At 32.5% G+C, this 14,035-nt stretch overlaps 2 protein-coding genes across 2 annotated transcripts; one reads left to right on the top strand and one right to left on the bottom strand.

Annotated features, from left to right (window-relative positions):
* Positions 1-270: 270 nt before the first annotated feature.
* LOC133182237 (neurogenic locus notch homolog protein 1-like) lies at positions 271-12,156 on the top strand. Its single transcript, XM_061317001.1, has 17 exons — positions 271-380; positions 753-1,046; positions 1,321-1,516; positions 1,865-1,906; positions 2,034-2,144; positions 2,241-2,357; positions 2,490-2,609; positions 2,881-2,997; positions 3,296-3,409; positions 5,837-5,947; positions 6,552-6,671; positions 6,950-7,069; positions 8,018-8,131; positions 9,441-9,560; positions 9,799-9,912; positions 10,011-10,124; positions 12,137-12,156. Exons 2-17 carry the CDS (start codon positions 876-878, stop codon positions 12,154-12,156), a joined length of 1,821 nt encoding a protein of 606 aa, XP_061172985.1. The 5' UTR covers positions 271-380; positions 753-875.
* Positions 12,157-12,402: 246 nt separating this feature from the next.
* LOC133182229 (neuropeptide receptor npr-1-like) lies at positions 12,403-13,560 on the bottom strand. Its single transcript, XM_061316988.1, has one exon. It carries the CDS (start codon positions 13,558-13,560, stop codon positions 12,403-12,405), a length of 1,158 nt encoding a protein of 385 aa, XP_061172972.1.
* Between the last annotated feature and the right edge of the window lie 475 nt (positions 13,561-14,035).

Genomic DNA, 14,035 nt, shown 5'->3' with positions numbered 1-14,035 from the left:
ATAAGCAACAAACAAAATCACGAGACTCGATGGAATAATTCTGGAACGACAAAGACAAATCAGAGAAGAGTTCAATGCAAGTAGCAATTTCACTAAAATACATTAAGTCGCAAATATGTTATGATATCTTAACTTTTTCCATGAAACAATTTTATTTTAGACTTTCAAGATTTCTTATAACTAGACTTCGTTGATGTTACTTCTACAATTATTCTTCGTTTCACTTTATTAAATAAAAGAATTAAAGATAATGAAATATTTTAGTGAATTATATTTTCCCCAGAGGAGGAGACGTCAGCTATGAAGGAGATGATTACACTCATAGTTTTACATTTCAATCATCAATTCCATTTGGATCTGTGAAGTATCCGCATTTGTATGTAAGTCAACAGTTTTAATATACCTTGTTATGCATGGAATTTGCATGCGAAGACATTAATTTTAAGATCTTGGAATAGAACGATCATATACTTTCAAAATGTTCAAATCTTGATTTAAAATGTTTGCGCTTTTTTAGTGTGAATACAGTAAAACACGCTTATAGAGTAAGCGCTTATACCTTTTTGACGCTTACAGTGAAGTGATTTTCATTGCCTGCGAATTTAAAATATGTTGTGAAGTTAACGGATATATAACGAAGTATGTAACGAAACAAAATCGTCCATTCCTGGCACTTCGTTGTAAGTGTGTTTTACTGCAATTTTTACTGTCCTCAAAAAGTTTAAAAACACGTTCCTTATTTCTTATTGTAGGCCTGCTCGAACGGTTTTGTGTCTACATACTCTGACACAACATACACTCCAAATAACTACTCATACTTAGAGCTAGCGCCCTTCTGGACAGATTTAGAGCAACGTAAGGACGAAGAGTCAGCGATGTATGTAACAATGTACAGACATACAGTTCCTGATAATATTGATACACTGAAAAAGGCAACAGTGCTGGTTCTTCTACATTCTAGCAATCCACATTTCTCAGCTAAAGAAGTCATGGTAGTTACTTGGTGGAATTCAAGGTTTTACCAAGCTCCTCATTCAACAACGAATGTAAATTTTATAAAATTTTCTCCTCTTTCTACACGAATACCACTAAGATGAATATTTCTAATTTTACCATTTTAGTAAAAATAAATAATTGAACAATTTTCCTCAAACTCATTACCTAAAATGAGTATTTTTTTTTTATCAAATATAAAGCCAAATTTTAAAATTCGGCCAAAAGTTGGGGATTTTATTTTATACACTTTGTATATATTCAATGTGGTAATCTACAGAAAGTAATATATCAATAAAAAGTTACATGTTTGTTCCCTCTTTTTAGCGAGTCTCCATACAATGCGTAATTATGACTGATTATATTACGTCATATGCATTGTTTAACTATATCAAAGTTGATTTGAGCGATACACACGGGCATCAGATTTATACTGGATGGAGTTCCAACATCAAAAACGTTACATTGTCATATTCTTTAACAGACAATGCCATGAAAATGAGTAATTTCCAAGGAAATACAGGTATGTCAATCATTTAAATTCGTATGTTATAGATTGAGGGGGGATTTTTCCTAGATATATTAATTTAGAATCGTTTTGTTTTGTCGTAACATATTTTGAACAATAGAAACTCTACAATTTGTTTTATATTATTCGCCGAAATTCCAATTGATACCGTCGACATTAAACGACTATAACAATTTTTACACAACTTCTTCGGAATTCTAATCTTTTATATTCCCCTAACTTATTTAAGAAATTTGGAATTAAAATACTCATAGCATCATATTACTACTACAGAGATCTACCAAATATTTGATAAGTAAATATGGGTATTCGGGAATAGAATTATTATTCTTATCGTTTTAGGTGAAAATGGTATCTGGTTCTATGAAATTGCTGGAAATGCGTGTAAGACCTATAAATAGTCTTCAAGCTTCACTTTATTTACAAACAATATTATACTTTCTGTAGTCATTTTAAGTGGCTCTGAGTGTTTCTCATGCAAAACATAAGAACCCTTTTTTGTAATGAGCAGATGAAGCGTGTCATTCGAACCCATGTGGATCGAGAGGAACGTGCACAGCAACATATGGCGGATACACGTGCACGTGCCATTCAGGTTATTCGGGTACAAATTGTGGATCAGGTATACAATGTATATAGTAAACATTATAACCAGCAGCATTTCTATCACAGCAAAAGTTTTTTCCCCCTTCAGAAAAATCAGGTTTTTTTTCTTTAGATATCAATGAATGTATAGCCACTGTCCCTGTGTGTAAGCACGGGACTTGCAGTAATAATGTTGGGTCATATTTGTGTACATGTGACCAAGGGTGGACAGGTCAAAACTGCGAGCATGGTAAGTATCAAAAAGATAAGTAAATGTGCTCTGTTTAAACAGTTTTTACAGTAAAGAATGTCTTGAAGACATCATATCAAACCGGTTTTCTTTATACATTATTTTATTAATGAATTTATATTTGCAAAACAGATATAAATGAATGTGTGACATACTCTCCAGCATGCCATAATGGTGGCAGATGTAGAAACCAAGATGGCTCTTTTTCGTGTCTTTGTACAACAGGCTGGGCGGGAAATAGATGTGAAACTGGTATTAATCATAAAGAATTTCAAAAACACACAGAATAAAAGTCATTTATTTGTTACTTCTAGCATTACATATGTGAGTATGGTAGGAATTTGATTTTTGTCTGCCTAGATTAAAACAATATTACATATTACAACCAAAACCTAACCATAAATTGAAATTTGGAATGGACAATGGCTTGTTAAATTATCTTATATTTTCACGAAAATGAGACTGATATGATTATAGATTTTAAGAATGAAAAATATTGAACGTTGATTTTTGTCAAATTTAGACATAAACGAATGCTCAATGGGTACATCAAATTGTTACCATGGAAGTTGTGTAAATACCAATGGATCCTACAGATGTACCTGTGACCATGGATGGTCAGGTCATTTGTGTGACGTAGGTAAGACAAACAGGAAGTATCTGAAATACAAGAATTTCATATTTATTTTCTTATTTGGCAATGAATAACATTGTTTTTAATTTTAGTAAATCGTTTTTACTTAAATTTTGCACCACGTATAAAACGTAGTTTTTTTTTTCCAACAAAAAGAATGAAACAACGTGTCATACATATTTTTAAAATTAGCAAGAAAATGGATATAATATGATTAAGTAATAAAGTATCGATATCATTTAAGAAAATGATTTTACCATCGATGAAGATAGTATGATTTCTTTGTTTTAATTGTTTCTTTCAGATGTGAACGAATGCATCAACCATCCATGTCATAATAGTGGCACGTGCAGCAATACAATTGGTTCTTACACGTGTTCGTGTTCTCAGGGTTGGATGGGACAACTTTGTGACCAAGGTGATTGAGAATATGGTATTTAACATTTTAATGATGACAATGATTATCTTCCACAGTTTACAAGTTCTATCCATAAGTACACGATCTTTAATATAGTCCATTCCATTACCCACGATAAATTAAAGTCCAGGCTTGTTGACATCATAGATAGCTGCTTTTTCGATAAAAATGAAACTCGTAAATTTGCATATGTCCCTTGTCGCTGGTCATTTGCAAAATTATTTTGTTAAAAAACATTCTGATTGTACACACAAGTACTCTGAAGTAGATATCAAAAAGATGCTTCAAAAGATGGTTGAGTTTCTGATTGACAACATCTATGTAGTTTTTGGAGATCAACTCTTCCAACAATCTGTCGGAATTTCCATGGGTTCCAATTGCCCCCCGTTATTAGCAGATCCATTTTTGTATTCATATGATGCACAATTTATTCAAAACCTTATACATGAGAAGAATAAGACACTTTCGACTCGACATTTACATATATTGACGACGTATCAATTAACAATAGTTACTTCCACTCATTTCTCCACTCGATATATCCAGGTGAACTTGAAAAAAAAGATTCAGAGTCTAATACATCTGTTTCATATTTGGATATTTTCCTAGAAAAAGACGTTAATGGTAACCTAACAAAACAAATGATATATCCAGGTGAAACTCCAACTTTCCTATCGTCAACTTCCCTTGTTTATGTAGTAATATCACCTTATCACCTGCATATGGATCTTCCAGTAGATTCGATATGCAAGATCCAATCAACAATTTCTAAAACGAGGGAAGCTATTGACAAACAAGTTGATGAAACAAGGATATCAACAGTCTCTTTTAAAGGCATCATTTGGCAGGTTCTGTGGTCGAAACAATGACCTTGTCAGAAAATACAATCTATCATTATTAAGTCGAATGCTGACTGACGGGTACATTAGGCCATTATTTACACACTGAATTGTCTACAGATTTTTCTGTTTTCCCTATCATGACAATGAGCGGGTGTTACCGGTCGACACGGGGATACTTACTCCTCCATGGCACCTGATCCCACCTCTGATTATTTTTAGAGGTCCGTGTTTGCTTTGCTCCCGATTTGTATTGTTTCACTTGATTACTGTTCGTTATCTCCATATGTCATAGCCTATGTCTTCCGAACGAAGATTTTTTAAAAGTAATTGAGAGCATTTTAAATAAAGACTATATACATTATGAAGTATGGAGATAACGAACAGTAATCAAGCTCAAAAGTCCATTGAAACAATACAAATCGGGAGAATAGGAAACACGGACCTCCAAAAAACAGAGGTAGGATCACGTGCCATGGAGGAGAGAGAGCATTCCTTGTCGACCGGTCACACCCGCCATGTGCTTATTGTCATGATCGAGAAAACGAAAAAATCTGTAGACAAGTCAGCGTTTAAATAATGACCTAACAATTAGTATGAAAAACGTCAGTCAGCATTCGACTTAATGATAGATTTTAGAAGAAGATATACTAGATGTTTACAAAAATCTGCATTTCTTAATGGTTCCTTTAAGCTTATAAATAAATATTTGAAAAGTACATGAAGATAGTACCTTCATATTGCAATGATAGCATAGGAGACGTCACCATATACAAGGGAAGGGTTTAAAATTTAAATATTTACTCGACACTACGGTCATTGATCAATGAGCTTTTTTAATAATTAAAAAAAAAACCAAATGTTTCTGTTCCAGTGATTTTGTAACAAATTTTTAGCAGTAAACATTAATGTTAAAAGGTTTAAGTTCATGGATCTGAGTCTTAAATTTGCATATTTTGACAAAGATACTTGAACTAATATGTCAAGAAATTACCTTTTGAAGTAAAATTATTTCATTATAATAGATAATATAAGCATGTCATTTATTTGAATGACCAAACATGGTGGATATATAAACTTGCTGAGCCGGCATACTAAATACATGAACCTATGTTGAATTCATTTCATGCAAGAGAATACTTCTGTAAAAGGAGTTCTATCCAACACAATATTTCGATATCACTGTAGGTGAAGCCGACCTTGCCAAACAGCATTTTAATTAACAACTTTATTTCTTTTTTCAACTGAGATCTAATGTTTTAAATTTTGCAATTGTTATAATCTTCGTAAATTTAAGGAGAAAAAGTATATTTGTGTGTCAAGTACTCTTTTCTATCGAAATATATGCAAAGCTGAGGATCATTTTTCTGTCGGAAATATGATTTAAAAATGGTTTCTCAATGCAACTGCAAATTATGTATTCCTCAATTTGTCTTAAATTGGTGTACTCTCTATATCCCTTTTTTAAAGAAAAGGAATAAATCCAAAAAATTAAAGTTCACTTTAAACCTGAAATGAAAATTTGTATTACTATTTTCTTTACCAGCTTGATAAAGAATAAAGATGATTTAAAAAAAAATTATTTCAGATGTAGATGAATGTCAACATACTCCTTGTGTTCATGGACGTTGTACCAATACACAGGGGTCCTATCAATGCAACTGTTCCTCGGGGTACACCGGTCACAACTGTGAGAGAGGTAAATAGTCTTTTTGTCGTATTGATGCTACTTTATCTTTAGCTCAATACAGTTTCTTCTAAGAGAAATCGGGGAAAAAAATTAAATTCTTGAAACTAGGACTTAATACTTACTATTAAGTATTTTCATGCAATGCGTTAGTTTGGGGAGATAAGTATCAGGTCATATCCTATTTAACTTAAATTCATACCAACTACATTTGTATTCATTTATTTCATTAAAACACACTGAAATTGACAAACTGTCCAGGTTTAATTCATCATTTTAGCTGAAATTATAGTTCTGTCTGATATAATATTACTAGTCACCTGTTGTATAGTTCATGAGGATGTGCATGAACTTAAGAATCTCATTCAAGGCAATCTAAACAGTATTGGAATAACTAACCTTTTCATCCATTTAGCAATTGCTAAATACTCTATTTTTTATGTTCACAATCACGAGAGATTTTTAATTGACCACTTTGAGAAATAAAAAAGAAACATTTGATTAGCGCAGAACTTTAGATCGGCCACTGAATAAAAAGGGTCCCCCCCCCCTCCCTAATTTTTATTTAATATGCATCTTATATAAATATCAATATATGAATATACCGTTCATCTAGATATAAATGAATGCCTCACATATTCCACTGCCTGTTACAATGGTGGATCTTGCACAAATTTGGATGGGACATTCCATTGCACATGCTCAGCAGGATGGACAGGTCAACGATGTGACCAAGGTTTTTATCTTATACATGTATCCTAATTATCTTTTATAAGCAATAAATAAATTACTGAACCACAGAATAAGTATAATTTTGTTACTGTGTAAAACAAACTCATCCTTTGTTGTTGTGTTTTTTTTTAAATAGTAAAATGTTAATTGTTTAATCCTAACTTTGCCTTCCATAAGGAATTAAGTGTTAAGCCTATATGCATTTATGGTTTAATTTCGATAAAAGAAATCTTAATATCCATCATTTATTTAATGTAATATACTAACTTCTATCTATTACAGATGTAAATGAATGCAATGCTGCATTATCGCCATGTAACAATGGAGGAAGTTGCTATAATACACAAGGTTCCTTTGGATGTTCATGCACTGCAGGATGGAGTGGAGCATTATGTGAAAACGGTACAAAAAATCTATTGACAGCTTATAGATTTCACACTATAATTGAAGGTTTTTAAATACGTAAATAACATGTGAATTACATTATCGAAATAACAATGCAAAAGTTGGTACATGCATTTTGCTCAAACCAATCTAGGTATCAATTGATTTTTAGACAGAAATAAGAAAGCTTATTAGACTGAAAGCTTGTATAAAATTGATTAAGGTATGAATGGAAAAAATGTTAGTCATTGATGATTCAAAATTCGATAAACACTTGTTGGGGTTTATTCAACTTTATACATTGTACAATTGTATCGCTGGCAGTGTGAGATAATTAACATTACAGGTATATAAAACAGAAAAAAATAGCTTATAGATTAACAAAGAAAACCCTATACTACAACAAAACCAAATTGGTAAAATTGATAAACATGTTCCTTTTTATCCCAGATTTATTACATACAGTCAAGAATTATCAAAAATGCATACAGAAAGTTGAAATAATTATTTTTTTTTTTTAAATATGGACAACTTGACTTCTTTTGAATTGAATTTCATTTTAATGGGTATCCTCACTTTATGTAAATGAATATATATGCAATCCTGGTCCTTGTCTTAGTAATTGACAGAATATGGATCCGAAGTTTTTGATTCCGTTTCTCTCGAAGACTGAACAGAAAGAAAGAATTCTTGGACACAGCTAGAACATTTTATTACAGATATCGATGAATGTTCTACTCTATCGCCTGCTTGTCATCATGGCGGCCAATGTACCAATACTGTTGGGTCATTCAAGTGCTCATGTACGACAGGATGGATGGGGCAGACATGTAGTCAGGGTATAATGTTTTAATGTGCATATAATAATTTTTGTTTTAATCAATAAGCAATAATTAACATATTTTCTATTTGGGAAAAAAAATTATAATCATGTGTAACTTGTATATAGTCTTTCAATCTTTGCAGACGTCGATGAATGTACATCTAATCCATGTATGCATGGTGCAACCTGTACAAATACAGTTGGGTCATATAGGTGCAGCTGTTCTTCAGGATGGTCAGGACATATCTGCAATCAAGGTATATGTGTACTTTGTTAAAAACCACCGCTGTATACAAGCCAGGAAAAACTAGGACACGTTTTGTTAGTATTATATACTATTACATGTACGATCAGTAATCATGTCGTAATTTTGGATTGCTGGGTAGAAGTAGATTTTAAAATTTTCAACCTGTTATTAAGAACAAAACATGCATATCTATCTCCAATTCTGCTTGTGAAACTAAATGAAATTCAACCCACGAATAAGCGTATTTATTAGTGGTTTTCTAGTAACTGTAACAGAGAACTATTAACTTCGTATTACTTTTCAAAGTTTTGTCCTAGATTTTATTACTGAGGTTCATACATAAAGTACAAGTGCATTATACAAAAATACCATGTAACAGCTGCTTTTTCAATAAAAATGGAACTCTTAAATTTACGTACCTTGTCATTGGTCATTTGCAAAATTATTTTGTTAAAAAACATTCTGATTGCACACACAAGAACTCTGAAGTAGATATTAAAAGATGCTTGAGTTTCTGATTGATAATATACCTATGTAGTTTTTGGAGATCAGGTCTTCCAACAATCTGTCTGAATTCCCTTGGTTACCAATTGCGCCCCGTTATTAGCAGACCTATTTTTATATTAATATGAAGCATAATAAAACTTATACATGAGAAGAAGACACTTACTGTGACCTTCAAATCAACATTTAGATATATCGACGAAATAAAAGATAACACAGAGTCTGACACATGTGTTTCATATTTGGATATTTTACTAGGAAAAGCCGTTAATGGTAATCTAACAACAAAACTTTATGATAAATGTGATGACTTCAACTTTTCTATCGTCAACTTCCCTTACCTATGTAGCAATATACCCTTATCACCTGCATATTGGGTTTATATCTCCCAGTTGATTCGATACGCAAGAGCATGCTCCACATTAAACAATTTCTAAAACGAGACAAGCTATTGACAAACAAGTTGATGAAACAAGGATATCAACAATCTCGTTTAGCGTCATCATTTAGCCAGTTCTATAGTCGATACAATGACCTTGTCTGCAAATACAATCTATTATTAAGTCGAATGCCGACTGACGTTCTTCATACTAATTGTTAGGCCATTATTTAAACACTGAATTGTCGACGGATTTTTCCGTTTACCCGATCATGACAATGAGGAAACGGCGACAAGAGATACTGACTCTTCCGTGACACCTGATCCCACCTCTGATGTTTTTAAGAGGTCCGTGTTTGCTCTGCTCCTGATTTTTATTGTTTCAATGATTACTGTTCGTTATCGCTATATTTTATGCTATTTTTAACTGTTATAGATGTGAATGAGTGCAGTGGTAACCCTACGCCTTGCCAACATGGCGGAAATTGTACAAACAGTGTAGGCTCCTTCACTTGTCACTGCCCTTACGGTTGGAGTGGCAATACTTGTAACAAAGGTACAGTCTTAAATGTGCAGTCGATATCAGTACTCATATCACTGTATTCACTGTTAGGTAATACATACATTACAAAAATACGAATATTTTTGCAATTGACTATGAACTTAGCCAAATATGCAGTGCAACACTGGGAACAAAATAGTTCTTTTACACAAAATATTTTGGTGAATTATAAGCATCATAGCCCATGCAGTTCAAACTCTTATATTTCCTCATATGCTTTTTTGTTATACAGATGTTGATGAATGTTCCACCCACACACCTTGCATTATGGGACAGTGTATAAACACGGCAGGTTCCTATCGCTGCCATTGTAACCCGGGCTTTACCGAGACCCACTGTAATAAAGGTATGGGATTTGTCCTTAGATTCATTTGCAGAATAATATTGGATAGATTTAATTTTTATGCTTTTCTGAAGCGTTTATTATTTATTTCTTTTTCACAGATATTAATGAATGCTTTCAGCATCCTTGCAAACATAACGGTGTTTGTGTCAATACGATATCATCCTTCATGTGCAAATGTGAAGGTCCTTGGGTTGGAAGTACATGTGATATAGGTATAATTACTTATTCATTCTCTTTCAAATTCAGTCTAAAACTTATGAACACATATATCATCTAAAGATTTGTTTTATTTAAAAAAAGAAAATAAAGGCCCATTGGGCCTTTGTTTGTACATGTAGAAGGAACTAAAGCCTGGTGAAAAAATATATTTTCCCCGAAAAATACATTAATATATAGAATCATTGCCATTATATATGACTCTCGGCTTGTTTTAGAAATGAAAGATATTTTGACATTCCTTTCGGCCTCAAAACAGATATCATACTGTGAATCATTTTTATTCGCGAGAACTTTATTTTCGCCTAATTACTCGAGGTCGTCTGTTCACAAAAATTCTATTCTCCCGTATAATTGTTTTACTTAGATTATTAACAAAATTACAATAAATGAAGTTTGTGTCACTTATAAATACAATATTACTTTCTCCCGAAAATAAGGTGTCAAGAAAATATGCATATGGTAATCTACAGAACAGTACATCAGAATATATCTTGTACTCCATACACATGTACATGTAGTTTCCCCTTTTCTAGAATACGTGTATATAGTGTTCCTAGAAATAAGTGAGAATTTTTTCGTGAAAGGTTTTTTTTTTCAAATAATTTTTAAAATAAAATATTTATAGTTTGAAATCAGTTTTCTATTAAATGACAATACTTGCTACTTTCTTATTTTATATGCAGTTTTCATGAATAATTCAATCGTTTTCTTAGTACACTTCCGGTCGATTTCTATGTTCAAAATGAGTGCTTTTGAAAAAAGAAAGCCTAATGTCCATTTTTCTACATGTAGTGTTATTTTTACTGAGCAATATCCAAGCCTTCTTTGATCTGTGAGTGTTAGTTTACTAGGCCTAAAACTCATTTCCTTTATTGCATGAATTCCTCTTCTTTTTTAATATTTTGAAGTTCCAAGGCGGTGGAATACTCGTTTCAGAAATATTACCAGATTAAGCAGTCCCTTACTAATACATATCTTAAATAGGCTTTCTATTTTCAATTCCAGTAATTTTTTTTAACATAGCAGACAACAGGAAGTCTATAAAAATAAATGGGAGCTTATCCATGAAAACTACATGCATCATTAGAGAGTACGGGGTATTGTCATTAAATAAAATAGTAACATTAGATTCAATTTTATGTCAATAATCCAACATTTTAGATAAATGTATTATAAAAAAAATTCTCAATAATTTCTGGGAACACTATATATTGATAGCGGGGAAAATAGGTTTTCACACTGCTAACATGCTTCACGTAGTAAAGTAAACAGTAAGGATACTTTTACAATAATTTAACACAAAAAGGTGAAGCGGTAATAAACGTGACATACTTGTAATAGGTAAACCGTATGATAAAAAAAATCTTTCAAATATAAATTACACATATAATTACACAAATGTATTTTCCTTCACTGTAGAAAATTTTACTTTAAGGTCAGACGACACGTTCCTCAATAATAATATAATTTTCCCCAAGAGTATATCATTGAAGTATTGCTACTTAACGAGTTTCCTGACAAAAAATTGAGGCACCTCATCAGGCATTTATGCAAGATATTAGAGGGTGGTGTTTTCTCTATGATCCTATTAGAAATAGCTTGAATTGCCGATATTACAATTTTGATGTACTTATTTTTCAAGACATTTTGAAAACAGTTTAAAATTCACAAGAGAATGACAATTATCAATATTTTTTTTATATAATTATTTTACTAAAATACAAAATAGGTATTTGAGGAACATGTCATCGACCTTAATTAAAGTAATAATCAGCCCTTAAACATCACTGAAACCTAGACAAAAAAGCGAAATGGTTATAACTTATGTTTTGGTGAAAAAACAGAAAAAAAAGAAAATATTTTTTTTGTTCAAAGCAATATTGACAGGGGATGAAAGGAAATACTTTGTATGAATAAATGAAATACATTACATGTTGGATAGTTTACCTCTTATGAAAATTAAAAGAGAAGCTATATTAAACAATTCTCACTTTATGAATTTCAGATTCTCGTCTACTCGGTTGACGTATTCAGTATTGAATCTTAATCTGAGAAGGTCTACAAACAGATGTGTGATTGTTTCAGATTTGTTTTAAAAAGCAGATCAATAAAACCAACACGATTTATATAGGGAATAATCTCTGGGTTATTATTTTGTAAATTAAGTCAAATGTATTGTAACTCGAAATCCTTTGTCAGATATCGAGATTTTATTTGACATTTTCGCCCTGCACAACAGTTAAACAAATCAAATACTATATACTTTATCTATCATCTTTTACACCCTTTAGTTAATTTCATCTTGGCACGATTATACAAATTAAGGTAGAACTGAAAACAGGCTGTCTTAAACCTCTGGTCAAATATTCCGTAAACAAAACAGTTACACACGTGATTAATCAACAACAACCTGACGCTGAGCCGATACATCACAATTCCAGGATCCGCAAGGAAATTCTGTAGATCATGGCCTAGGGTCAACAGAAGGCCTAGAGTGACATACGGCAGGTAGGACACGATGAAAATGACAGTCACACAAAAAAGAACCTTGGTTGCTTTTTTATTGTCTTTTGAGGAAGATCGCCCAAAAACAGTAGTTCTTTGTCTTGATAAGGTTTGATAAAATCTTTTGTGATCTATACTTTTGAGTGAATGATGCTGAACACGGCTGAGTTTCTTACACGAGAAACATTTGAGGCAGTAACATTTCGTATGTGACGTTCTGACGTGATTTTTGGGAAGCATCAATGACGCCATCATCATGTGCACCTTTGCTCGTCTCCTTGTGGTGATTCCAATAGAGATGTAAGTGAATAGCAAAACAACTAAACCGCAAACAAAAGCAAAGTTTAGAAATAAAATATAAACCACAGGAAGAACGTATTCCATACCCAATTCGTTTTCCAAGAAACATATCGTTTTTGTCGCGTTTTTCGATACTTTGACAGTTTCGAGACCAAACAGCAAAGGTACTGGAATAGAAACAACAATAGCAAGCAGCACGCAGAATCTGATCATTCTTTTGGCGCCAGAAACCGACCACTGATTTCTCATTGGATGACAGACGTGTCGGTAACGGTCAATTGCTATCAGAATAAGGATCAAGATTGACGTAATGGTCAGTATGGATTGGTTTGATCGGAACAATTTGCAAGTGACAGAGTCGTAAAAGTCGTATGGATAAAGAAGGTCCAGAATTTCCAGTGGCATGTGAACAGAACACATCAGAAAGTCGATCACGGCAAGTGACAAAACGAAAATTACGTAATTACTGTTTTTCTTGAACTGTGTTGAGAACACGACCAGAACGTGTATGTTGCCAAAGAAACCTACCACCATTAGAATAGCTACATAGGTGATAACTGGCTTCTGTCCCACAATGGATTTGTCAAAGACATCGTCTGCGTCCTCGTCGATAATTTCATCCATCCTTGCTTAGATTTTGTTCAGTAATCATCAAGGATTCATGGACTAGTTTGAAAATAAAAGACACCTATTATATTATTTAACCTATATTTATGATTTATTTTTTTACTATCAACATGTAACAGTTAACTTTTAAAAAAAATAATTATACTTGCCAATCTTGTTTCAACTCCAGCAAAGATTATGTATATGCGTATCAAGGCACTTCTCCGAGTACAATTAAAATCATTTCAAAAACGACAAATTACCTTTTTTCCTTAAGACATCAAGAAGCTTTTAACTTTGTTCCTGATCTGTTCCACTTTCTAAGCAGTAAAGCTTTAATGAACACCTTCCCAAAAATGAACAACGCACGTGCCTCATCTTGCACTTGATTATCTGAAGTCGAAAAATCGGTAATTGTTATCTTTTTAAGGAAGTTAAATTCTTCAAGCTGAACAAATTAAGCTTGTGCACGATAAATTGTTTTATTTCTTTT

Source organism: Saccostrea echinata, unplaced genomic scaffold, assembly GCF_033153115.1.
Source record: "Saccostrea echinata isolate AGI-Se365-2 ecotype Australia unplaced genomic scaffold, CSIRO_AGI_Sech_v1 ptg000001l, whole genome shotgun sequence".
NCBI classification, from domain to species: Eukaryota; Metazoa; Mollusca; class Bivalvia; order Ostreida; family Ostreidae; genus Saccostrea; species Saccostrea echinata.
Note: the sequence above shows the minus strand (reverse complement) of the source record. Positions and strands in the feature narration are given on the sequence as shown.